The sequence below is a fragment of the Leuciscus leuciscus genome (genome assembly GCF_965113295.1).
Source record: "Leuciscus leuciscus genome assembly, chromosome: 23".
NCBI lineage: Eukaryota > Metazoa > Chordata > Actinopteri > Cypriniformes > Leuciscidae > Leuciscus > Leuciscus leuciscus.
In genome coordinates this window covers 9,697,400-9,723,759 of record NC_138747.1, presented here as the reverse complement: position 1 = coordinate 9,723,759, position 26,360 = coordinate 9,697,400, and the positions used below count along the sequence as shown (strand labels likewise).

The following is a 26,360-nucleotide window of genomic DNA, read 5'->3' as shown; positions in this document are numbered from 1 at the left end:
TACTTAGAAATTCTTCGCCGTGTAGCCACTCCACTGTAAAATGGAAAAGACAGTGAAAGCATCACAAAGTACATTCTAATTTCGCTAAAGACAGTGACATTTCCTGTGAATTATTATTATTGAATATTTGTGACTTTATTAGACAAAATATACAGATAAAGAAAAACATAGTTGTGCAGATATATTCTCATTTCCTTTTCCTCACGATTGTCTAATATAACGTAAATGTGTGTTTATCTTATGTATACAGTCATCATTTAATATTTGCAATTATTGAAGTTACTATAAAAGTATATAAAATAATAAATGTACTTATAAATATGTATAATATAAATGTCGCATCAAGTTACTGTAGTTGGCGGAGCTAATGAGTAACACGTGACACCTCAACGCGGAAGCAAATCTAGAGCGGAGAGTTTCTGTCGTTTTAGAAACTTCTTGGTCACACTTCTTAGAGCCCAGCGTAAATAAGCTGATTAGTCGGGGGAGATGGCCGGAGAGACAGAAGATGAGATCCCTGGTAAAATATTTTGTAGTACATTAGTTGTCGATGTAAACAGTTGTGTTATTTGCAGTTGCTACACGTGTGTCTCTTTAGCCTTATTGTCTGTTTATGATTAGCCTATAGGCTATAATATAACGGTGCTACATAGTGGAAGCGAATCATATGTTATAACTTGTTACTGGTGTAAATATGTTTTAACTGTTTTAATGCACTGCAAATATAATATTCCTCTGTGTTTATACATAATATTGTTCTTTGTGTTTTGTTTTTTTATTTCATTGAACACTCTGTCCCGCTCTTTCATTGACTCCTGTGGCTTCCTGTCGCCAAGGCAACCACGCCATGTGGTCACGCCTCTCGCTCTCAATTCTATAATATTTCTATGAAGTAAACAACTAATTTTAACCATCTGATTGTGTATATATATACAGAGAAACAGAAACTTCGAATTAAAATCATACAAACTATTATTTGTTTACGACATAATATAGTGTAATACAGCTTGAAACAGCAGTCATTTGAATAATTTAAGGCATAACATGAAAAATTGTCAGCATTTGCTATTGTTCTATTTTTCAATTTTTGTTTTAGAATCCGGAGCTGTCTTCACTTTTGGAAAGAGTAAATTCGCAGATAATGCCCCTAGTAAATTCTGGTTAAAAAATGATGTACCTTTGAGAATTTCCTGTGGAGATGAGCACACAGCACTAGTAACAGGTATGATTTATGAGTTTATTAGTGGATATCTTGGTAAATAAAGTCTTGTTCCGTCATTTTTTGCATTCATCCTGTCACTATTCCTTTTGTGTTTAGAAAATGGGAAGCTGTTTATGTTTGGCAGCAATAACTGGGGACAGCTGGGCCTCGGAACAAAGACCACTGTGAATAAACCCACTTGTGTGAAAGGTATGACTAAATTCAGTGTCAGTGTTTTCCAGCGGAATCGGGCTACTTTTACACTGTTGCCCCGGGTTGAAGCGACCCCTGGCAACTCGATTTATACCCCCGGAATGCGATTGGGCTAGTTTGTTAGTACGCAAACCTGTCATAGTCAAAGAGAGAGCAGTACTGAGTGTTTTCTGCCATCCACAGCTGATAAATCACTTCAACACATTCTCCAATGCTGTCAGTTACAGTTAGCTGTCTGGAAAAGTATCATTAGTTTATCAAATAATAATGATTAGTGACTTTGAATTATTCAGCAGTAATATATTATCTGACACCCACAATTACATGTTTGTAAGTAGCTTTAAGAAAAAGGAGATCTTTTCAGGATAAAGCCATAGATTGCCTTAATACCAATCTGGAGTGGTCTGTAATCTGCATTAATCTGGAAAGCAGAGGGGAAGTGTGTGCAGGAGTTCAACATTTTAACAAATTAGCTTGATATATACATATATATATATACATATACATATATATTCAGGTTGTATAATTGTGTTTAGTAAGAATAAATCGTATAGTCAACATGTTTCTGACATGCAATGCCCGTATTTGTTTTCTTAAAGCCCTAAAATCTGAAAGCGTGAAGCTCGCAGCCTGTGGAAGAACTCACTCACTTGTTTATACATGTAAGTTTATTCAGCATATTTGCTTTATGTTTTTTGAGTCTTGTAAATCAATCCTGTTTTTGTTTAGTTTTTTTAATGTGAAATTTGTTTTCCTTCATCTTCTGTTACCTTAATTATTTACATATTCTTATTTATTTACTTATTCCATTAGTCAAGCCAGAAATGGCCATGCCAGACCACTGAAACAAACAGCAATGTTTTGACAGGGCTACAGGGCGACACAGTGGGAACTCTCTGGGAATTTATAATTGTCTCTGCGAATTAAACGGGGATAAGAGAATGTTTAACATTGAAAAAATTACACTCATAACCTTAAAGACAAACGATCATATTAACATGTAAGGCTAGTACTTTTAAAAATATATTTTTTAAAATATCTGAGCATTCTGTTTGTTTTTGTTTCTGTTTTGTTTTTTGATGATATCTCAATATTTGAAAAGGCCAAAACATGAAAAATTTAAATAAATGTACACTACCATTCAAAATTTGGGGGACAATAAGATATTTTTTTTCTGTTGTAATATATTTGAAATGTATATTTGTTCCTCTGGTGACAAAGCTGTATTTTTAGCATCATTACTTCAGTCTTCAGTGTCACTGACCCCAAATGTTTTGATATCACTATAGATAACTATTTGCAACATTATAGATTTATCCTCAACTAAAATACTTGTTTTCTTTGCTGAGCAGCCCGTGGTAACCTGTATGCCTCTGGAGGGAATAATGAAGGACAGCTTGGTCTTGGTGACTGCGATGACAGAACCTCCTTCCACCTGGTGGACTTCTTCAGCAAACATGGGCCAATCAAAATGCTCGCTGCTGGTTCCAATACATCTGCTGTCCTGACGCGTAAGAGTTCTGTTCCATCTGCCTTACAGTGCAGCAGTGTCTGTTGACAAAACATGTAACCGAAAATGTGACATACATAACATGTAACGGCAAATATTAACAGTAATGTAACAAAATGTCTGTGTCATCTCAGAGGATGGCAGGCTCTATATGTGGGGCGATAACTCCGAGGGTCAGATTGGGTTAGGAAAGGAGAGTAATGCACTCACTCCTCAGGAGGTTTCTGTGGGGAAACGAGTGTCCTGGGTGTCCTGTGGATATTATCATTCTGCCTTTGTTACCGGTATGTATGCCACTGTAGGAAGTATTACCTCATGTCACCACGGCCAATTATACCAAAATATTCAGGGTTAAATACATGTTTAACTCTATGCTCAACATTCACGTTTGATTTAATCTGGAATATATCTTTTGTTTATATATATATTTATAATATTATACTATTTTACTCATAAATAGTAAAAAAAAAAAGTTTTTTTTTTTATTTTTTTTTATTTTTAGTTTGTACTCAAAAGTTTAAGGTCAGTACAATTTTTTTAAGAAAAAAGAAAAAGAAAAACACTTTTATTCAGCAAGGATGTATTAAACTGCTGGTCTTTTAAACTTTCTATTAATCAAAGAATCCTGAAAATAAATGCACAACATAAATGTTTCTTAAGCTGCAAATCAGCATGTTAGAATGATTTCTGAAGGATCATGTGACACTGAAGACTGGAGTAATGATGCTGAAAATTCCGCTTTGCCATCACAGGAATAAATTACATTTGAAAATATATTAAAAAAGAAAACTCATGAAATACATCAAATAAGTGATTATGAAATAATTTTTAATAATAAAAAAAAAATCCTACCCATAATTTATCATTTTTATTATAGTGAATTATGCTAGTTAGTTCCATATAATAATAGTATTACAGTAAATACATTTACAATAAATTACATTAAATTAATAATTTTAAAACCATTTAAAATAATGGCATAATATTACTATTATTTTATAAATAATACTTGATATATTTAATAAATGAATCAAAATGATTTAAGAATTGTGTTCAACTGTGTTACATTGGAATATCCATCATTTTAAATCCCCACTTTTTGACAATTCATGATGACTTTCCTACTTCCTCTCCATGATCTATAGAGCACAGGATGGTGGCATTGAATTCATAAAATGTTCATCATTTGACCTTCTGTGAAGGCTGGATTGTTGCTAGGTGATGCTTGTTTCATTTGTTGCAGTGGATGGGGCCTTGTTCACATTCGGAGAAAAAGACAGTGGAAAGCTGGGCTTGTCCACAGAGAAGCTGGCCAATCATAAAGTGCCTCAACAGGTGACCGGCATCTCTGATAGGGTGGTAAAGGTGTCCTGTGGAGGAGGGCACACGGTGGCGCTTACTGGTAGGGGAACATCTTTTGCTTTGTGGTTGTTGTTTTTTTGTCTGTGTTTCTTCTTTGTGAAGACTAAATGTTACACATGTCTGGTATTGCAGAGCACAAGGTGTATTCGTTTGGCCTGGGTCAGTTTGGACAGCTTGGCCACGGCACATTCATATTTGAGTCTCGTTTACCCAGAGTGGTTGAGCATTTCAGGAGGGGCAGAGTTAAACATGTGGAGTGTGGAGAGAACCATACAGCGCTGATTACTGGTAAAACACCTGACAACATCCTTTATGTGTTGTGATATAATTTCCTCTTTGTGTCTTTCCTCTAAAATATACACAATTCTGTTTGTGTATGTGCTGGTTTCAGACAGCGGCCTTTTGTACACCTTTGGTGATGGTCGGCATGGAAAACTGGGGCTTGGAGAAGAAAACTTCACCAACCAGTTCAGACCGACCCTGTGTACGAGATTCCTCAACTGCCATGTACATTCTGTACGTATTACTGGCCATCTACTGTTTATGACACAATATATAATACATTTGATTTCTATCAGGTATATACATTTTCTGCTTTGAAATGGTTTGACCAATATAAATTTTATTACCCTGTTGACCCCATTTTCTTTTTAGACAGGAAGGTCTGGACATGTCAAAGTACTTGCCCTTTTTTATTGCTTTCATTCTCTAATTATATTTCTAATAATAGAGAGAACATTTTATTTATTTGTTTTATTTTTATTGCAAAAAAACAGCAGAGAAAAACTTTGGGGTCAGTAATATATATATATATATGAATGCATTTATTCAGCAAGAATACATTCACTTGATCAAAAGTGTCAGTAAAGACTACACATTTTTTTTCAAATAATGTAGATAATAATAAGAAATATCTATTAAGCTCTAAATCAGCATATTATAATGATTTCTGAAGGATCATGTGACACTGAAGACTGGAGCTGCTGAAAATTCAGCTTTGCCATTACAAGAATAAATTCGATTTTGGAATATATTATAATAGAAAACAGTTATTTTAAATTGTAATAATATTTCACAATATTTTTAATGTATTTTTGATCAAATAAATATAGCCTTGATGAGCATAATACATTTAAAAAACTTTTAAAAGTCTTACCGACTGCAATTTTTTTTTATGGTAGTCTAAATGTATTAATCTGCTAAAAGTGTCTATTGTCATTTCTTAAGGAACAATAAGGACTAAAAGCCACAAAATTCTATTTTGAGTTCATGGCATCTATAAACAGTGTGTTTGCCTAACAGGTTACTTGTGGTGGGTGTCACATGCTTGTGTTGGCAAAGCCCAGGGCTGAAAGGTCGGAGGATTTGATCCTGGAGGAGGATGACATCACAGAAGACTACTTTGAAAAGTCCTGTACTGAACTACTGGGGGACACCCTAAACAGGAGTCTCTCGGCTCGGGTCAGACGCAGAGAACGGGTAGGTCAATCCTAATGGATTGCAATAAGTGCAACTGATTATCAATTGGACTAGTGGAAGTGTATTTCAAGATGAATAATACAATTTTACGGCAATGTTTAGTATAATATATTACCTAAACAATTATATAAACTAATTAAATATGGATGCAATGTGTGTTGCTTTTCTTCTGCAGGAGCGTTCACCAGATCAGTTTGGACAAATGTTTCAAACACTCCCAGCTCTGGGTGGAAATCATCTGAGTGCATCTGTATCTGTTCCCAGCCAGATCCGTCACTCCCACAGTAACCAACCTGGAAAGATCCCTCACAACAACCTCAAAAGTAACTGCCTTGTCAAAAAACTGAAGTATTAAAAATCATATCTGGTGTTTCAAATCACAGGAAAACAAGTTCCTCGTTCACAAATGCTATTGCCACTTATAAAAAGACATCATTCAATCAAAAAGCACACATTTATTTTAATTTACACTACTGTTAAAAAGTTTAGAATCAGTATGATTAAATACATTTATACTTTTATTCAGCAAGGACACATTAAATTGATCTAAAGTGTCAGTAAAGACTTTTACATTATTACAAAAGATTTCTATTTAAAAAAAAAAAAAGTTCTTTTGAACTTTCTATTCAGAATCCTTAAGCAGTACAACTGATTTCAGCATTGATAATAAAAAGAAATGTTTCTTGAGCAGCAAATCAGCTTATTATAATGATTTCTGAATGATCATGTGACACTGAAGACTGGAGTAATGATGCTGCAATTTCAGCTTTGCCATAACAGGAATGAATGACATTTTAAAATAAATAGAAATTCACTTCTTTTAAATTCTAATAATATTTCACAATTTTACTGTTTTACTGTATTTTTTATCAAATAAATGCAGCCTTGGTGAGGCATCTTTCGGAAGCATTTAAAAAATCTAACCAATACCAAACTTTTGAACTGTAGTGTATATTATGCTCATGTTTTTATTCTCTCTCTCTCTCTCTCTCTCTCTCTCTCTCTCTCTCTCTCTCTCTCGATAAGTTCCTGGAAAGAGAGAGAAATCTCTTGATGACAGAAGCAGTGTGGAGGATAGTGAGAGCGTAAAAGACCTTGGAGAAACCACTGACTTATTAAACCTGGTAGGAGAAGCATACCATCACTTATGAAAGAGGCATGCATGCTTTTATAATATCTATAGAAAATACGTAGAAGTAGACATTTAATGATTTGGTTGAAATCCACTTTAAAAGCAAAAATGACACAGACTACTGTAAATACAGGTTACATTTGGTACTGTCTTGGTTTGCCATTTGATGTAAAATCTGGGTCATGTAGAAAAAACAGTTTATACCACCGCTGGTATAAAATCTTCTAAGACTAATGCAAAAGTTTCTTTGTTTTCAGACTCACATAATTAAGATGGACCCTAGCGATAAGACCCTCACATTGTCTCCTGTGGAGAAGGTAAGAGCTCATCTGGGTTGTTGTCCAAGAAATTAGCTATTTATATGGCCAAACAAAGGTTGAGGAGAAAAACGTGTACATTTTTTCAAAGGGCTGCACTCATTTAGACCTCCCCCTTATGCTTGTGTTCTCTGTCTTCTCTTCATTGACTCATTCTCATTTGCTTTGCAGCCTTAAAGCTCATTCTGCTCTCGTTCAGCCTGCTCTGCATGTTCATTCATTTCTCTAACACTTTCCTTCTTTTTATCCTCTGCTTCCTGGAATAGAAGAAGGTTAAGGTTGTGAAAGAGCACGGTAAGGAGAAGCATAGTGATGGCCACCCGCCTTATAGTAAGAGGGTGGAGCTGTCAGCTCGCAAAGCTCTTCCTACTGAGTTACTTAGAAGCTCAAGTGGTAGCTCAGTAGTCGGGGACAGTCTTGGGTCAGGGACGCCCCACAAGTCCCCTAAGAGACATGGTCATGATAAGGAAAATGTACTTATCGCTTTGGAGAACAGAAAGCCTGCATATCACCAAGCTGGTGGAAGTAACACCAGATTGGGGTCGGACATAAGCAGAGCTGGATCCAAATCCTACCTGCCCAAGCACACAGAATTGATGAAGTCAAGGGATAAAGTTAAAAAAGAATCAACTGGAAAAGCCCACCCAAATCAAGAGGCTGAAAGCGAGAAGGTTGTTCAAAAATCAAAAGGAAGTACAAAACCAAACCAAGAGGGAATAGGTAAAGCAAAACCCAAAGATCGTCCATTGGAAGTCAGAAGCCAGCCTCAAAAAGTTGTGGGGAAAGAAAAGGAAGTAAAAATGAAACCCATAATTGTTGTTGAACATCATCTTGAACAGACCACACATAAGGACCAGGACCCAACAGGTAAGAAGATCTCAAAAGATGATTTACCAAAAGCTCAGAGGGTGAAAGGTGAAGCGAATGCTGCTAAGACAGAAAACAAAACTTTTGTCCCACAGAGTAAAAAGTCAGATTCAAAAAAAGACTCAAAAAGTAGCAAGACAATACAAGAGATCTCCTCTACTTCACAACAATCCTCATGCCAAGAAGATGTTTCTACAAAGAAGACAAAGAAATCAAGAGCAGAACAAAGCCAATTGCTAGTAGAAGACAAGTTGAAAAACACAAAAAAGGGGCCTACCATTGTCTCCGAAGCTGCCTCCAAATCTGAATCGGCGTCAGAATCTGAGCAAATTAAGGAAAATCCTCTCATCAAGGTGACATCTTTTCTCCAAGATGTGGGAATGGGAAGTACTGCTTGTTTACTTGGAGCATCAGCAGTCAGTCAGTTCCTTTCCCAGTCCACACCCCAAAAGATGCCAAAACCTCCTTCAAAACAAAGAACTCTATCTGATGTTTCGTCCCTGAGTGAGTCCGATGAGGTTTCAAGACAGGAGGAGACTAGAGAAGCCAAGAAGACGGCTGTCACCATCAACATGAAGACAGAATCTGGAACTTCAGATGGGGACATGGAAAGAAGCACCATTGAGTCCAAAACCGAGGCTCATTCTGAGGTGGAAACGTATAGAAGAAACGAGGAGGAAGAAGGAGAGGAATCAGATGAGGAGGAAGAGGAGGAAAGCAAGGTGTTGGTGAATAGAAGGGATGAGAGTGAGGAAGTGGATGACAGTGAGGAGGAAAGTGAGAGCAAGACCCTTGACAAGGTAGCAAACGATGATGATTCTGAGGTTGACGGTGATACAACGATCAAAGGTTCTGAGGATGAGGAAAGCGAGGAAGAGGAGGATAAAAGTAAAAGCGAGGCAGCTGAGGATGTAGAGAGTGAGGCTGAGGAAGGGGAGAGTGATAGAATAGAAGATGAGGAAGAAGAAACAAGTGAGATAAGTAGAAAAACTGAAGAGCAGAGTGGAGATGAAAAGGACGAAAGCAAAACAAGCAAAGAGGAAGAGACAGAGAGCAAAAATGAGAGCTCAAAGGAAGAATCAGATGAAGAGAATGAGGAGTCAGAGGAGAAAGATAGTGAGGATGAGGAAGAAAATGATGTGGAAAGTGACAGTGCAGAGGAGGATAGTGCAGAGGAAGATGAAGACAGTGAAAAGATTAGTGAAGAAAAGGAAGAATCTGAAAAGCTAGAGAGCGAGTCTGAAGATGAAGGAGATGAAGATGGTGAAAAGACTAGTGAAGAAGAGGAGGATGATTCAGAAAAGCAGGCAGGTGAGACTGAAGATGATGATGAAGGGGAGAGTGAGAGTGAAGCAGAGGAGGAGAGTGAGGAAGTTAAAGAGGATGAGGGTGAAAGCAAGGAAGAGGAAGCAATGAGTCAGAATGATGAGGCAGAGGAAGAAGAAGAGAGTGAAAATGAAGAGGAAGAAAAGCAGGAGAGCAAAGAGGAAGAAGAGCAGGAGAGCAAAGACGAAGAGGAAGAAGAGCAGGAGAGCAAAGACGAAGAAGAGGAGGAGAGCAAAGACGAAGAGGAAGAAGAGCAGGAGAGCAAAGAGGAAGAGCAGGAGAGCAAAGAGGAAGAAGAGGAGGAGAGCAAAGAGGAAGAGGAAGAAGAGCAGGAGAGCAAAGACGAAGAGGAAGAAGAGCAGGAGAGCAAAGACGAAGAGGAAGAAGAGCAGGAGAGCAAAGAGGAAGAGGAAGAAGAGCAGGAGAGCAAAGACGAAGAGGAAGAAGAGCAGGAGAGCAAAGAGGAAGAGGAAGAAGAGGAGGAGAGCAAAGAGGAAGAGGAAGAAGAGCAGGAGAGCAAAGACGAAGAGGAAGAAGAGCAGGAGAGCAAAGACAAAGAGGAAGAAGAGCAGGAGAGCAAAGACGAAGAGGAAGAAGAAGAAAGTAATGATGAGGAGGAAGGCAACGAAGAAGCGGAAGAGGAAGCAGAGGAGGAAGAGTCTGAAGAAAAAGAGGAAGCAGAGGATGAGGAGGAGGACAAACAAGAAGAGCAAGAGGAGGAAGAAGAAGAGGAGGAGGAGGAGGAAGAACAAGAGGAGGAGGAAGAAGAAGAAAAAGCCAAAAGAAAACGTGAAAAAGTCTCTGAACCAAAAGCCATCAAACAAAAGTCAAGTGCGAAAACAACAAAACAGCCGACAAAAGCCAAACGGGCCCGAGCGCAACGCCAGCAGTCAGACGACGAGTCCCAGGAGTCTCAGCAGTTTTGGGATGATGTTCTTCCTCAATACCTCAATTTAAAATAATTCAACAACCTCTATCTGCTTTTACTGAGTATTAAATGCCTTTAATGTGTTTTCTTGCTTCTTGCTTTTGTGATATTTGAAATATTTTTTATTTCGCCATTATTATTCTTGCAATTTCGCCCATGACATTTTTATTAAATGTATTGCTTCACATTTTTTATTTTCTATTTATTTATTTATGTTTTCATAAGTAATGATACGCTCATGCAGTAATGAAGACCTCATGATGTGCCTTAGGACATATGAATCTGATGGACAGCCATGTTCGTTTACTAACAAATGTGCTTGATTTGCCAATGACCATGAATCAGCACTATCAATGACTTCAAATTCTTACAAATACAAACAGGGCACATTTAAAGATGCCTTTAAGTCAGAACTCTTACAAAAAATTTTATGTAAAATAAAATGGCAGCTCGTGATCTTTATCACTGAAAGAAAATATTTTGGAAAAAAATAAAGTTAGTCGTCATTAAGTAGCATTTAGTTCAAATTTTGCACTTGTGCTTGTTCTGTGAGTTTTTTGTTACATTTAATAGCCAATAAACTTTTCATTTATTTATAACTATTTGCATGTGTTTTTAAATTAATACCTGTGTTGTTTTATATTTGTTTTCCAATTTAGTAACATTGCATTGCACTTTATTTAAATATAAAAAGCACAGATTTTCCAAACTGACTTTTAAAGCTAACATTTTGGATGCTTTACATAAAGAAAACGACATGATATAAATGTATCTTGCTGTACTAGAGAGTTTCAGCAGCATATTAAGCAAATTTGAATTTGAATTGCAATCATGCAAATAAAGAAAGCCATATGAGATATCTCCAAATTCAAAGCAGTTGCAATCAGGCAGAAAACCCGAAAATCCTTCATTGGACAGGTGAGGCACTCTCTCTGTAGAGCTGGTCCTTTTCTAGTCCTCCTAAATAGATCCCTAGTCATGTACCCACCTACCTGTGTTTCTTTATACGTGTAGTTTGTTAGTTCATTTTCATTTTAAAATGAACAAGACTTCCTGACTCACATTGAACCCTCTCCTGCCATTCTAGTTTCTTCAACCCTCTTTTTGTGTTTCACAGTCACTCATTCCAGTCACTGATTGTCTTTTCTCACTTTTTGCACAACCACCACCGATCTCTCCAGCTCCGGACAGATGAGATCAATGGAAAGATGGAGGGAGAAGATGAGGAGGAAGAATATTTAGATGATGAAGAAGATGATGATGAGGAGGAGGAAGATGAGGAAGAGCATCCAGAGGAAAAAGAAGGGGAAAAGTGTGAGGAGAAGGAAGATATTCTAGACGAGAAGAGAAAAGAGACAGAGGAGCAAAGCATTACAGAGCCAGACATACAGGTGCCCTGAAACCTTTCATTCATATAATTTAGACTGATTTAGTACGCACATATTGCTTTAGCGTGGCTCTATTGCTTTGATTTGTTTGTGTGATGTAATTTTCTTACTCCTACAGAAAAAGCAGATTATAAAAGAGGCATCCGTCCCTGATGGACCGATAAAAGGTGAGTTTTTTTTTTCTTTTCAGCACCCTTTCATATTCCCATACAGACCCCAAGAAAACCAAAAAAAAAAAGAGTTTTGTGGCTTTTAGGCCATGTCTGTTAGCTTTGAGGTCATCTATATATGGAAGCTTATTTCCACCCCAGAATAAAAATATAAAAAAGGTTGCAACTGTTTTTTCACAATTGCAAGTTTATATCTCACAATTCTGACCTTTTTTACATCTTGACGTTCAGAGGTTTTTTTCTCTGAATTCTGTTTATTTTTTTATAAATTTTTTCGGAATTCTGTTTTTTTTTTTCTCAGAATTCTGTTTTTTTATTTTTTATTAAATTTTTTTTGACACCTATCCTGACCACATGCACCTGCAGAATTCTGCGAAAAATGGAATTGGGATAATCTGGAATCTGAACAAAAAAAGTCAGAATTGTGAGATGTAAACTCACTATTCTGAGAATAAACAACATAAAAGATATAAAGATATAAACGCGCAATTCTGAGGGGGGGAAAATTCTAATGTACAATTGCAAGGACAAATGTCCGAATTGTGAGATTAAAAATTCACAATGACCTTTTTTATATTATTATTTATATAATAATTCCTCACTTCTTTTCCTCGTGTCTCACCTGTGTATCCTCGCTGATGACTCCTCAGGAAGCTTCCTCGCTCCTCATTCCTCGCCTTCTCACAGTTCAACAAGAGAATTGAGAAGCCCGTCAACATGGCTGAGTTCGGTCGGTTTCCAGGTCACGGGCTGGAGGACGGAGGAGCGAGGAAAAGAGGAAGCATCAGTTAGAGTATTGAGAAGCACCTATAAACTATTTAAATGAAAGAAACGAGCCCTTTGATATCCCGGTCATCTTTAATTTTTATGGTGCAGTATGTCCATGATTAGGTAGAAAGTGATTGCAATGTACTATAATATAACTTGGTGAACATAAATGAAATGTATGTTAACCAAAATCAAATGTATTGATTTTAAGCAGCTTTTTTCTGTCTTTCTCCTTTGTTTCTGAAGATTCTGATCCTGCTACCCTTATAAAGGAGGAGACCGAGTCAGAGAGGAATGGAGTTACAGAAGACAAACCTAAAACTCGTTTCGGCTCTAGAAACAGGGTATTTAACCACTCAAACCTTTTAATCTTTATAATATACAGTACACTAGTAAGCAACCACCTCAATAATCATGCATAACACTCGAGCAACCGCATAGCATAACATCTTTGCACATCAGAGTTTAACCTTTGTTTGATCAGTTTTTTCTTTCCTATCTTCAGCTTTCTCTTTTCAAGAGATCTCCCACCAAAGGGAATCAAGCAGAGAGCAGCGCTTTAGGCAAACCAGCAGCTGATGGTCCACCTCAGATCTCAGAGACTCGAGGACCAGAGAGTTCTAGCAGTCAAACACAGACCGGAGGCCCAACCACTGCATCCAATCGATCACGTTCAGCCACTTGCAATCTGCTTTGACACCTTTCAGCTGGGTTTGACATGCTGTTTATGCTGAGACTGGGACAAAAACTGGAAGTAGAATCAAAATTGAACAAAGCAACATCCTGTTGGTGTTGGTGGTGTTAATGTTATTGTGCCTTGTGCTGCAAAGCAGACCACAGAAAATTACTAGCTTTAACTGAAAACTGAGTTAGGGAGTCTAATTTTAATTTAAGTACAGTTGTGAGCTATACTGGATTTGTTTTGGTACTACATTGTATAATATTTTTCCTTTATATGTTTGCAGTGTCTGATTTCTACAACTTTTTTAATCAAAGGCATTCTTAAAGTCATTACAGGGGAGTAAATTTACCAATATGTGCCGTGTATCTAAAATATAATTATATATTTATGTGTGTTTTTATACCTATTTATTTACTTTTGATGAAAGACTTTTAAAGCACCTGTGCACTTTATATATTTAAAATTTCAGGGTAATGTGACAATTTTTTGTCCATTTTTGTGATAATCATCTAACAACCTTTGTATTTGATGTGATACAAGTAAACATCAACTTAAAATTGTCTCCCTTCCTTTTTGATATATATATATATATATATATATATATACAGTACCAGTCAAATGTTTTTGAAAGTAGTCTCAATCTCACCATGGCTGCATTCATATATTTTTTTATCAAATATACAGTAAAAATACATGATCTTTCAGACGTTTTTCTAATATATGCTAAAGAAACATTTCTTATTTTTATTAATGCTAAAAAGGTTGTGCTGCTTAATATTTTTATGGAAACAGATTTTTTTTTCCCTCATTATTCTTTGACGAATAGAAAGTTCAAAATAACAGCATTTATTATAAATACTTTTATAACAATACATACTTTTTTGTAATATTTATTAATTTCATAAATGTCTACTGTTTAAAAAAAAAAAACTATTTAATGTGCCTTTGCTAAATAAAAGTATTATTTATTTTTTCTTAGTCTTCTTTTTTAATAATAATCTTATCCAAAACTTTTGAATGGCAGTGCCTTTTTTATTTTATTATTGTTTTCAACATTGATAATAATAAGAAATTACCTTAGAATTTCTGAAGGATCATGTGACACTGAAAATTCAGCTATGCCATCACACACAGTAATAAATTACATTTTAAAATATATTACAACAGAAACCAGTTAATTTAAATTGTAATAATATTTCACAGTATTACGGTTTTTATTGTATTTTTGATCGAATACAGTATAGACACTGTATAGACAGATGGATAGATAGATAGATAGATAGATAGATAGATAGATAGATAGATAGATAGATAGATAGATAGACAGACAGACAGACAGACAGACAGACAGATAGATAGATAGATAGATAGATAGATAGATAGATAGATAGATAGATAGATAGATAGATAGATAGATAGATAGATAGATAGATAGATAGATAGATAGATAGATAGATAGATAGATAGATAGATAGATAGATAGACAGACATGTTGAGTCGGAGAGCGCCAGTAGGTGGCAGCACTCAAACGCCATTTTGTTGCTAACATCAGCCTTAGTTGTCAGTGAGAGAATAGCTACAGTCATCTGAATAGAGTTTGTTGTCCAGACTCCAGATTTTTGGGTTTTAAAACTGATAAGATGGAGGAGTATCATTCTGGAGATGAAGTAGGTGTTATATAAGGCATTACATGGTGCGACTGGTTATTATCTATATAAGCTTTCAAAGCTGGTAAACAGTAGACTTGCTTTTACCGCTAGCCTGCTAACCGCTTCATCCGGATAGAAACATAATATCACTTCATCAGCCGTAAACGCTCATTTTTTGACATCATTACATCTTTTACGTATACACCGATCACTAAAAGTTTATTTCGATTTAGAATTTACATCTTTTTGTTGTACGTTTTTATGGAAAATGCTTCAGGGTGTGGCCAAATCATAACGTCGGCTTGAATCATAAAGGAAACCGTTGAAATATCATAAACTATTATTTTTGAACATTTTGAGTTTTTTCCCCCTAACATACATGTCTTAAATGTACATTTTGGTCACTAAATATAATGTTGTGGATGCATCTTTAAACCAGTTTGACAGTGTGTTCATCTCTCTTTTCACCTTTCAAAACCTCTAATTTCAGATGTCTTTCAGCCCAGATGAAGCAAGTAATGTTGTTAAGGAGGTAATATTCACTGTCAAAAAATTTATATATATATATAACATCATTAAACACCCTATGGTGTAGCCTATCTCACTGAATGAAATGCATTGTTGTTAGTCTCATGTCTAACTCATGCCTGCAGGATTCATGCTAGCCTATTTATTTGAGTGCAAGTCTGCTCCATTAACTCTCTCTCTCTCTCTGTCTCTCTGTGTGTGTGTGTGTGTGTGTGTGTGTGTGTGTGTGTGTGTGTGTGTATATCGGTCAGTGTATTGAGGGTATTATTGGAGGCGTGGACTACAGCCAGAACAAAGTGAACCAGTGGACAGCCAGCATAGTCGAACACACTCTCACTCAGTTAGTGAAACAGGGGAAACCGTTCAAGTATATTGGTACGAGCCTTTCCGATTGAGTTCATCTTGTATACAAATATTTAATAGGTTATAGATCTGATAATATATTTATAAGGCTATACATCATCTTTGCACAAAGCTGAAAGACATTATACAAAGTGCAGTTGTTGATTGTATATATTATGTATATATTTCAGTCAACTGTGCTGTGATGCAGAAAAGCGGCGCAGGTCTTCACACAGCCAACTCTTGTTACTGGGACACTACCACTGACGGTAAAGCTTTTAGTTCTTTAGAACTGTTTAGTGCTTCAATAGCGTTAGCTCATCCGGACCAAAAGGATATAGCAATACAATGGACCCTTTTCACAGACTGTGATGATGCGCTTCCACAGTTATCAACATTGCAAATCTTGTACAGTTTTGTATATTTTCATAAAAAATAAAACAAAAACAGATTTATTACCTTGACAGGAAATTACAAAAAACGAATTTAAACGAATACAGAAATTATATTTGCTGTCGTCTCCCATTCACAGCTATTGAATTTTTCCCAACTATTACCATTTCTGCTTCTGAGAACCCCAGAAATTTGAAAAGGGTCCATATATTTGATATAAATATGTCCATTATATGGACCACATTGGCCTTCACTCTTGATATTTCTCTGACAAATAAAATTGAAGTAGATGCTTTGAGTGCATATCATTAATTTGGTAAAGTATGTTTATGTTGCTTCTATGTATATTCAGTTAATATGTCCATGTTTTTATATTTAATACATGTCATTTTTTTATTGAATGTTATTGTATTTTATATAAAGACTTGCTTAATTTACATTTTTATAAAATGTGTTTAATAGGAAATGTAAATCTTTGAACACAGTTTATGCAAATATCTTTATCATTTTATATTATTATTATATTTTATTAAAATATTTTATTTTTATTCACTTTTTTAAGTTCTGCAGTTTTTTTACAGTTCAAATATTCCGTAGTCTCTCATGAAAAGTTTAAAATAATTTTAGATTAACTACTGCATGCAGAAGGACACAATTGAATTTCTAAATTTCATGTCAGCTACCCAAATATGTGTTCTTGTGCGTTATATTCATTGCATCTATAATAAATTAAAGCATGGTGATCACTAATACTCATTATTCGTATTACTTTTTGATTTAAAACCTGTATTTTGTAAAAAGTATGGCAATTACGTGGCACTATCACATGATTTTGCCAGATATGATTCAGATAAACTAAATAAGATGAAGCATTTTGTGCATCTGATTTCATTCTAGCATGTGTGTGTGTTTTCGCAGGAAGCTGCACAGTGAGGTGGGAGAACCGCACTATGTACTGCGTCGTCAGTGTGTTTGCAGTGGCTATTGCGCTATGAGCAGGAACCAGGGCTGAGATGTGACACACACAGACACAGATCGGGAAAAAAAGACCTTCGCTCTGACGATCATACCATCATGTCTGTCATGCAGCCTTCAACACACCGGCTAAGACTTATGTTCAACTTGTTTGCTTTACCTAATCTACAAGTGCTTGTCTACCACATTTTACGTGTATGTTTTTTTTTTTTTGGGGGGGGGGGGGACTTGCAAAGGTTACATGCACCTTTGCGCTGTATAGAATATGTTGATGTTTAATTATTAAAGTTGTCTGCTTTGGGTTTAATAATCCAATTGAGGAAAATTTATATATCAGGATGTTTGTCTTCATTATTTTTTTCGGAGGATTTGCACCCAAATAATTTTTTTATATACATATCTAATAATATAGGCTATTTAAACTCTGATAGAACCACATACAAAATATTAGGGGACATTTACAACAATGCAAGGATGTCACTTCATGTCATAATGTTTGATGTCATTTCTGGGAACTAAAACGGAGTTTTTCCACTTCTCTTTGTTTGAAATCAGCAAGCACACAATCACTTTGTTGAAAGAGTTATAAATTAAGTAGATTCAGTTTTTACACACATGTCCATCTATTAAATCCCATACAGAATTGTTGCACCATGTTAACTTTCAAACGGGAACCCACTATACCATTAATATGAATGAAAAGGACTGAAAGTGATTACCACCAAAATTCACAACACAAGATTTCATAGGGTTTATTCAACTTCCACTTAAGAAAGGAGAAGCATGTTTGGACAGCAGGGTAGTTTCACACACTGACTGTAAACTACTATCTTTATAGTATATAAAAATCAATTACTTCTGCATCATAATGACAAAAACTTGCAATGCATAAACCTAAACCGTTTTAAACAACTAAAAGTGAAATACATTTCTACCAATTCAGTAAGACAAAACGCATATTCAAGATACAATCTTTGAAAACAAGAATTAATATTCTACACAGTCATTTTATTTTACGGGTATTGTTCAAAATTCATGTATAACTTTGATTAAAGGTTTTGATCCACTTCAAATGTTGACTACTGTACATACATATATATATATGCCTATTAGAAAACAAGTCCAAAAATACTCTTTAAGAATTCGTTGCAGTGTATACATTGATTTAAAATGTGTTCATCAGTATCCATAGGTTCTGATACACATGAGTTGTCCAAATGGTGGTGAAGCACATCAGAAGTTTTCTTTGTTGAATATAAATTCAGCTCCAGATTCTGTGTGTGAATGACACTGCTTCCCCAGAGCTGTGGCCAGTGCCGTGGGACCACACAAGAAAACGCCAACTTTTGAACTGAGAGAAGGAAGAGAAAACAAACAATACTCAGCAAGTGTAGAAAGCCTTTAAAAAGCATTTTTTCACTAAAGCAAGAAGCCCCAAGAGGCTGTGGTTTACGGTGAATTTAGAACAGCTAAGGTGCGCTGTTAGGCCGCACGACTAATTTACAACGGCTTTGAACGTGGCTCAACCAATTATAATCAAGGACTGGAATGATCTGTTTTATAATGGTTCATTTAGCACAGTCTACATACCCTGGGTGTTGGGTTGCGATGGCAGTGAACTCATTGTCCCAGTTGGGTTTACCATACCGAGTCTTCTGCTTAAGCCCAGTGATAGGATCATCCTCCGCCTCATATTGAACCCTAAGGTGGGCCGCCTTTAAACAGTAATCAAAATGACAATCAGAGGACAGTTTGTATTTCAGTGAAGTTCAAAATGGTTTACATGATCTGCCATTCAACAAGCACATCTTTCCGCCCACCTCAGCGTCTTTCCAGCGCGTGAGATAGATGTTGTAACTGAGGAAATCGCTCATGTTTTTATCTGTCATCTGTCTTTCCAAACTCTGCAGAAGGTCTGCGAACCATTCAAAAGCCTGTGTCTCCGGACACAGCCAATAGAAATAGATCTGCACAAGTCAAATGTCAGAACATTACTTTAGTAACCCCTGCAATCCACATTACTCAACTTCTTTCAGACTAGTGGAATGTATGGATTTAATTTAATTTATTTTATTACATTCTATTTTTGTCTATAGACTTCATTTGCAAAACATCTTTAAAGTAGAACACATACATTTTACACTTTTATTTATATACTGATATATATATATATATATATATATATATATATCAGTATATCATATATGTATATATATATTTTCCTAAAGTATATATATATTCCTATATGTAAAATAAACGTGGCATCTGCAAACAAATGAAAACAAAGATGTTGTTCTATCATTCAAAGTTTCAATTGCTAAACTTAGTGCTTAGTGCTTAATCACCTTTTTGGTGAAGACGTTTTTGTTCTCCTGGACGTGCTTGTACCACACAGACTTCAGAACAGAAGCGAAAGGTGTCACACCAATCCCGGCGCCAACCAGCATCACAACTTCATAACGAAAGACATCTTCACTGGCCGTCCCAAACGGCCCATCCACAGCCATCCTACACAGAGAACATCAGAGAGCCATTATGCATGGGAACATTCTTTGCAAGACGTTTCACAGAAATAACTGAGCATTGCATTGTTCGCTTATCATGTTGTACAATTTGCATTCTTCCAGTTCTGTACTGAAGGAGGAAGAAATTAGGAAACGCATAGGAAGAAACGGCAACAAAAATTCACTCATGTTGAAATCGCTGTATTGCCTACCATCTTCTCAAACAGAAACCTGGTCTTCCCTAACTTCTCTTATTTGCAACTGTTATTGTACGCCCACATCCGCTTTTTACACATGTATTTTCCCATTTTACAAGTGAAACTCTCTAGTACTATTTAAAACACTGCATCTGTGTAATTCAAGTTTTTGAGTTCCATAAGAAAAATTTGACATTAAGAAGATAGTTCACCCCAAAATGATAATTTGCACATTAATATTCACCTTCATGTTGTTCCAACCCTGTATGACTTTCTTTCTTCTGCAGATGAAGAAATTTTGAAAAAATTTATTATCCATACAATGAAAGTTAGTGTTGTCTAAAACAAGTCATACAGGTTTTGAATAACATGAGGGTGGGTTAAATGATGACAGAATGTTCACCATCTCTTTAAATAACTCATCTGTCACTTTAATCTTACTTCGGTAGTGTCCAAGCATCCAGAACCACAGTCTTGTCACCTCCACAGGCCTTATAAAGGGCTTGTGTCCAATCCCCTACAATTCGGATATGCACGCTAAGGTGGTCTTCCTCCGGGGCAGAGGTCAGGGTGAAGGGATGCCACTCCAACTGAGAGATTGACGGGCACTGGATGAAAACATACTGTCCGACCTCCATCTTAAAGCCCTTCTTCTTCATCTGCAGCTCGAGGGTTTTGGAAGGGTGCATCACTACCTGCAAAGTGGCGTAATATGGTGAGAGGGGAAGACATTGATTGGTTGCTAATTAAATAACTTGATTTCCTAACCTTGGTGATCACCACTTTCTGCTGTGAGCGATAGAAGCGCACCAGTCTCTCGCAGACATACAGAAACATGGGGCCAACCACCCACTTCCACGTCTGTAAGAGGAAGTACATGTGTTTTAAATGCTGACAATAAATTTGTATGTATTTATGTGATAATATGGTTATTATGGAAGCTCGTTTCCACCATGAAATTTAGAAATAGAAAAATAGAAAATTTTTAATTAAGACACAATTTACTAATTTGTTCCCTCGATTTAGTAATTAGTGGCCATGTTGTACTAATTCGTTCCCTCGTTTTGATTTAAAGGATTAGTTCACTTTAAAAAAAAAAATTGCTGATAATTTACTCACCCCGATGTCATCCAAGATATCCATGTCTTTCTTTCTTCAGTCGAAAAGAAATTAAGGTTTTTGAGGAAAACATTCCAGGATTTTTCTACTCAGAATGGACTTCAATAGCAACCAACTATTCCAACGTTCAAGGAAGGTTAAAATGTCCGTCTAAATGCAGCTTCAAAGTCTCTCAATAAGGGTCTTATCTAACGAAACGATCTGTCATTTTCAACAAAACAAAAAAAACAATTATATACTTTTTAACCACAAATGCCCATCTTGTACTATCTCTGAGATGCGCCATGTATTACGTCATCACGTTGGAAAGGTCACGAAAAAACATATATATTAATAATAAATTAAAACAAAGATGTCGGACGATTTTGAAGTTGGAGGAGAAAATGAGATGGAATTTTTCCGGAGTACACAGACAAATAACTTAGATAGATGACGTGACGCGTGACCTTTCCAACGTGATGATGCAACGCGTCGCACATCTCAGAGATGGTACACGACAAGCACTTGTGGTTAAAAAGTGTATTTATATATTTATTTATTTTTAGAAAATGACCGATCGTTTCGCTAGATAAGACCCTTATTTCTCGACTGAGACCGTGTAGAGACTTTGAAGCTGCATTGAGACTGACATTTGAACCTTCTTTAAACATTGGTATAGTTGGTTGCCATTGAAAACCATTATATGGAGAAAAATCCTTAATTTCTTTTCGACTAATGAAAGAAAGACATGGATATCTTGGATGACATCGGGGTGAGTAAATTATCAGCAAAAAAATTTTGAAAGTGAACTAATCCTTTAACTAAAACAAGGGAACAAACTATTACAACATGGCCACAATTTAGTAAAACAAGGGACAAAATATATCATGGGCATTATGTGGTAAAGTGAGGGAGAAAATTATTATATCATGTGCACAATTTACTTAAAACAACGGAACGAATTAGTAAATCATGCTGATGTATTAGTAAGACGTGGTAACAAATTGTTAATTCGTGGCCACGATACAGATATTTTCTCCTGCATGTCATGTGCGGGTTGAAAGAAATTGTGAGATGAAAAGTTGCAATTACATTTTGAATTGCAAGTTTATATCTCACAATTTGAACTTTTTAATCTTGCAATTCTGAGTTTATATCTGACTTTTTTTCTCGTGATTGTGATATATAAGTTAGCAATTGCAAGAAAAAAGAATTGTTTGATTAAAGTCAAAATGAATCTGCCCCGTGGCAGAAACAAGCTTCCATAGATTATTGATTGTATTTGAGATTTATGATATACCATCGGTGCGTTCCCAGCAAAGACAGGTTCAGGGCAGTTGGTGCCATTTTGACCCCAGGTCTCAAACTGGCTGTGACATTCAATAGGGTGGTGCACTTTTACACTTTCAAGAGTCTGGCCTCGCACAATACGCCTACACAGACATACTGTTATTGCATAAATAATGCATGATATTTCTTCTGCTAGCATAATGTACCTGTCAACAAGTACTGTATTATGACTGAGATGTGCCATCAATTTACATGATCCTTCAATAAAGGCTGCTGGAAAACCTGCCTTTTATTAGCTTGCAACTGTAACCCCAACTGTGTGTTCACTAGCATGAATGATCAGAAATGAGTTGGTGTTTTCAAATCAACAACTATTAAGCCAGGGACACACCAAGCCGACGGACGGCCGTCGGGCCGTTTTTGAGCGTTGGCCGACTTCGTTTTTTTTCGGTGTGTCGGTTTGGTGTGTCCTTACCTTTAAAATGTAATTTATTCTTGTGATGGCAAACTGAATTTTCAGTCTTCAGTGTCACATCATCCATCAGAAATTCTAATTCTAATATGCTGATTTGCTGCTCAAGAGCTAAAAACTTCTCTCTAGATGTATTATTGCATTTGTTCGTTCAAAACAGGATTATATAATGTATCATATTGTGAGATTCAGATTTGGTTTAGATTTCGATGATCAAAAAATTAAAATAGTAATTAAATTAAACTCTCACCCAACTCCATGAAGCACCAGACCAATGAAAAAGACGATGAATAGGTGATGGGTGTACCAGAACACCTCGAAATACGACCTTCTGATGACCTCCATGGAGGAAGTGATGATGAGGATGAGGGCGAGGGTGATGACCACACCCGTCAGTCCCGCTATAGTTGTGAACATCACTATGGTTGGGTTCTGGGAAATCCAAAACACAAAAAATGACCACATTACTGTCAAAAAGAGACAAAGTTAGAGTAGACGGCAAAAATGAACATTGTGCAGATTTCAGACTGATGTACACTACTGTTCAAAAGAATGTTTGATTTATATTTTTATTCAGCAAGGACAGTGGCAGTAAAGAGATTTAAAATGTTACAAAATTTCAAATAAATGCTATAAAAAAAAAAAAAAAAATCTGTTGCTATAAATACAGTATACTTTTTTTTTTTGCAGTGTCGATTGTGTTTCAACATGGAACTATAAATGTTTTTGTTATGATCATAAGCTTTTCATCCTCTCAATTTTCTATTTCTGGCTATTGTCCACTGGGTCATCACTGCAACACTATGGCAACAGAATTAAAAAAAAATCATGCGAGCACAACATCGGCAGCAGCATGATGGTTCTGTGATGTAACCGTGGGTGGAAGTGGGAGGTATCCTACGGGCCTGAAGTCAGATCAGTTGGAGGTTCCTTGCGTAATGAGCAGGAAGCGGCTTCAGAATCAGTGTTTTAGAGGGAACTTCTGCTGACACTGAGAATGTGTAACTCTGACACAAAAATGTGTGACTGAAATGAGTAAAAACCTTGCAAAACTCGCTGGAAAGACTCACCGTCTCATTGGTTCTGATGGGGTTCAGGTAGGATCTGTTGTCATTGTTGCCGATTTGAGAGAGCACGTAAGGCAGGTAACTGCTGTTGATCATGAGCTGGGAATCCATGAATCTCTCAAAGTTAAACAGGTGAGCTATGATGTGGACGGCTGGGGGAATATACAAGAAATCAGCAAGTTAATTATCTATAAAATATCATACATGCAAGACATACACATATGACTTTTTTGAAGTTGTAAATAAAACAAAGATCATGGTTTACACTGGCGGTCAAAAGTTTGGAATAATCCTTATGGAGCCCTTCTGTTCACCAAGGCTGCATTTATTCGATAAAAAATACAGTAAAAACAGTAATATTGTGAAATAGTATTACAATTTTAAATAACTGTTTTCAACTTGAATATATTAAAAAAATCGAATGTATTCCTGTGATGGTAAAGCTGCATTTTCAGCATCATTACTCCAGTCTTCAGTGTCACATGATCCTTCAGAAATCATTCTAATATGCTCATTTGCTTTCTCAGTTATTATCAAGTGCTCAATTATTAATTGTTTTTTTATTTTTATCATTGTTGAAAAAAGTTTTCGCTGCTTAATATTTTTGTGGAAATCATGATGCATTTTTTTTTGGTGAACAGAAAGTTCAAAGAAATTTGTAATATTATAAATGTATTTACTGTTGCATCCTTGCAGAATAAAAGTATTCATTTCTAGTTTAAAAAAAAATATTAAGCAGCACAACTGTTTTCAAATTTGATAATAATAAGAAATGTTTCTTGAGCAGCAAATCAGTATATTAGAATGATTTCTGAAAGATCATGTGACACTGAAGACTGGAGTAATGATGCTGAAAATTCAGCTTTGCCAACACAGGAATAAATATCATTTTAAAATATATTCAAAAAGAAAACAGTTATTTTAAATTGCAATAATATTCCACAATATTAATGTTTTACTGTATTTTGATCAAATAAATACAGCATTTGTGAGTATAAGAGAATTCTTAAAAAAAAAAAAAAAGATTTTAAAAAGTAATTATTCAAACTTCTGACCCACAGTTAATTGTGAAATTTATTGGCAATTTACTGAGTGAAAATTGTTTCTACACCAGATTTAGATTTTAGGTTTAGTGGCATTTTAGAAAGTGGCATCGAAAAAAGATTAGGAAAAGGATTTAAACGTGGAAACTAAGTGAACGTGTCTTTCTTACAGTACCTGTGTGGAAGGCAATCATATAGGCCACCAGTTTGTGGAAAGTGAGGTTTCTGTCTAGCTGACGGGCTGCAGTGCGGCTACAGCACTGTGAACACACACACACACACACACAAACACAGACATGCACATCACTTTTCACTATCTGAAGTGGATAAGCCTTTCACTTTCGTTCTGATGCTCCTCTCCTGACCTGTATGGATCCGCGTAGGAATGAGAGCAGGTTTCTGCAGACGGGAAGCAGGATCAACATGCAGTTGAAATTCAGACATGCAGCTGGAGCTCTGGCCCAGGAGAGAGCATGCTGTGGGCACAGAGATAGAGAGAGACAGGGGAAGTTTCATTTCCTATTTTAAGCTCTGAACAACATATGTGCATTTAAATACGCATTATATATATCGTGTTTCCAGATAAAATGTAAATGTAACATTTTAAAGTACAATATACAAACAAGAAATTAGATTTACAATATAACTATATAATTAACACTGCAGTGTCTTAACGTTATATTCAACTACACAGACTATCACAATTACAAATTACACAACATACATTTAAGAAAAACATACTGGCATCAATATAATAATTGACCTTAAAATAATTAAAAAATTACAACAATACATTAATTATATTGATATTATGTAATATATAAATTATAAATATTTAAAATGATTTGACACTTACCCCAAGTATGACTCTAGTATAGTAATATCTGTCAATCAAAAATGCCATGTAAAAATGCACAAAGAGAAACGCATTGATGCCGAGCCACACAAGCTGAAAAACAGAACGGGGGACGTTTAAGAAATTTGGTACTGATTAAAAGTAATAAAAGTATAAAACATTAACAGTATCTCTGTTTTCAGTATGTTAAACAAATAATTGTGCTAAAAGATAACACAAAAAGCAAGTAATTTGAAAAAAGGAAGAACTTTAGAATCCAAAGATTATTAAAAGATTTTAAAAAATAAGAAACTGATCCTAAAATCCTAATTCCAAAAGCTTACAATAACAAAAATGGATAGTCCTTCATTTGCTGCAAAGTTTCCCATGGTGTTGAGCTGTGTAGTAAGAGGAGATCAAGAGAGAATTTGAAGAAAGACACAATATAAATGGGGGATATAAAGCATTGAAGCAAGTCAGGAAATGTCATCACAAATCAGAAACCACCAAGCGAAGTTCCTCAACCCTAGGGGATGGATCAGGTGAACTCTCACTTCTCTTTCTGGTTTATAGTTCAGCCTGCATGTTAATCTTTAATATAATGTTAGTTGTTATAGTGTCAAA

At 35.8% G+C, this 26,360-nt stretch overlaps 4 protein-coding genes across 4 annotated transcripts; 3 read left to right on the top strand and 1 right to left on the bottom strand.

Moving 5' to 3' along the window:
• The first annotated feature begins 387 nt into the window (after positions 1 to 387).
• Positions 388 to 13,989, top strand: LOC309487649 (X-linked retinitis pigmentosa GTPase regulator-like). The gene is made up of 17 exons (XM_082155383.1): positions 388 to 520; positions 1,097 to 1,222; positions 1,319 to 1,411; positions 2,014 to 2,076; positions 2,767 to 2,925; positions 3,059 to 3,208; positions 4,168 to 4,326; positions 4,419 to 4,574; positions 4,678 to 4,802; positions 5,589 to 5,765; positions 5,941 to 6,088; positions 6,792 to 6,889; positions 7,155 to 7,214; positions 11,517 to 11,726; positions 11,842 to 11,890; positions 12,908 to 13,005; positions 13,167 to 13,989. Exons 1-17 carry the CDS (start codon positions 490 to 492, stop codon positions 13,356 to 13,358), a joined length of 2,094 nt encoding a protein of 697 aa, XP_082011509.1. The 5' UTR covers positions 388 to 489; the 3' UTR covers positions 13,359 to 13,989.
• Positions 7,259 to 11,507, top strand: LOC309487570 (uncharacterized protein; the record flags this gene model as incomplete). Its single annotated transcript, XM_082155299.1, has 3 exons — positions 7,259 to 7,272; positions 7,386 to 7,425; positions 7,481 to 11,507. 3 exons carry the CDS (start codon positions 7,259 to 7,261, stop codon positions 10,367 to 10,369), a joined length of 2,943 nt encoding a protein of 980 aa, XP_082011425.1. The 3' UTR covers positions 10,370 to 11,507.
• An 867-nt stretch (positions 13,990 to 14,856) lies between the features above and the next one.
• Positions 14,857 to 17,559, top strand: dynlt3 (dynein light chain Tctex-type 3). Its single transcript, XM_082155346.1, has 5 exons — positions 14,857 to 15,010; positions 15,483 to 15,524; positions 15,772 to 15,895; positions 16,054 to 16,131; positions 17,174 to 17,559. The coding sequence occupies exons 1-5, from the start codon at positions 14,984 to 14,986 to the stop codon at positions 17,248 to 17,250; spliced, it is 348 nt and encodes a 115-aa protein (XP_082011472.1). The 5' UTR covers positions 14,857 to 14,983; the 3' UTR covers positions 17,251 to 17,559.
• Positions 17,560 to 17,966: 407 nt separating this feature from the next.
• Positions 17,967 to 26,321, bottom strand: cybb (cytochrome b-245, beta polypeptide (chronic granulomatous disease)). The gene is made up of 13 exons (XM_082155343.1): positions 26,081 to 26,321; positions 25,758 to 25,850; positions 25,267 to 25,377; positions 25,077 to 25,161; positions 23,862 to 24,010; positions 23,042 to 23,223; positions 22,330 to 22,462; positions 20,700 to 20,792; positions 20,373 to 20,626; positions 19,576 to 19,738; positions 19,051 to 19,197; positions 18,821 to 18,945; positions 17,967 to 18,581 (listed from the first exon to the last, which is right to left on the bottom strand). The coding sequence occupies exons 1-13, from the start codon at positions 26,123 to 26,125 to the stop codon at positions 18,464 to 18,466; spliced, it is 1,698 nt and encodes a 565-aa protein (XP_082011469.1). The 5' UTR covers positions 26,126 to 26,321; the 3' UTR covers positions 17,967 to 18,463.
• Positions 26,322 to 26,360: the final 39 nt, after the last annotated feature.

What these genes read in the sequence shown, in the direction of transcription:
- LOC309487649 (XM_082155383.1), top strand. Translation starts at nt 490, where the DNA reads ATGGCCGGAGAGACAGAAGATGAGATCCCTG. An exon ending in TCATTCTGCCTTTGTTACCG is followed by an intron (nt 3,209 to 4,167) that starts GTATGTATGCCA and finishes CATTTGTTGCAG; the next exon opens with TGGATGGGGCCTTGTTCACA. An exon ending in CCATACAGCGCTGATTACTG is followed by an intron (nt 4,575 to 4,677) that starts GTAAAACACCTG and finishes TGCTGGTTTCAG; the next exon opens with ACAGCGGCCTTTTGTACACC.
- cybb (XM_082155343.1), bottom strand. Translation starts at nt 26,125, where the DNA reads ATGGGAAACTTTGCAGCAAATGAAGGACTATCCATTTTTGTTATT. An exon ending in TATGATTGCCTTCCACACAG is followed by an intron (nt 24,011 to 25,076) that starts GTACTGTAAGAA and finishes ATATTCCCCCAG; the next exon opens with CCGTCCACATCATAGCTCAC. An exon ending in AGAAAGTGGTGATCACCAAG is followed by an intron (nt 20,627 to 20,699) that starts GTTAGGAAATCA and finishes GCCACTTTGCAG; the next exon opens with GTAGTGATGCACCCTTCCAA.
- dynlt3 (XM_082155346.1), top strand. Translation starts at nt 14,984, where the DNA reads ATGGAGGAGTATCATTCTGGAGATGAA. An exon ending in AGTATCATTCTGGAGATGAA is followed by an intron (nt 15,011 to 15,482) that starts GTAGGTGTTATA and finishes CTCTAATTTCAG; the next exon opens with ATGTCTTTCAGCCCAGATGA. An exon ending in CTGGGACACTACCACTGACG is followed by an intron (nt 16,132 to 17,173) that starts GTAAAGCTTTTA and finishes GTGTTTTCGCAG; the next exon opens with GAAGCTGCACAGTGAGGTGG.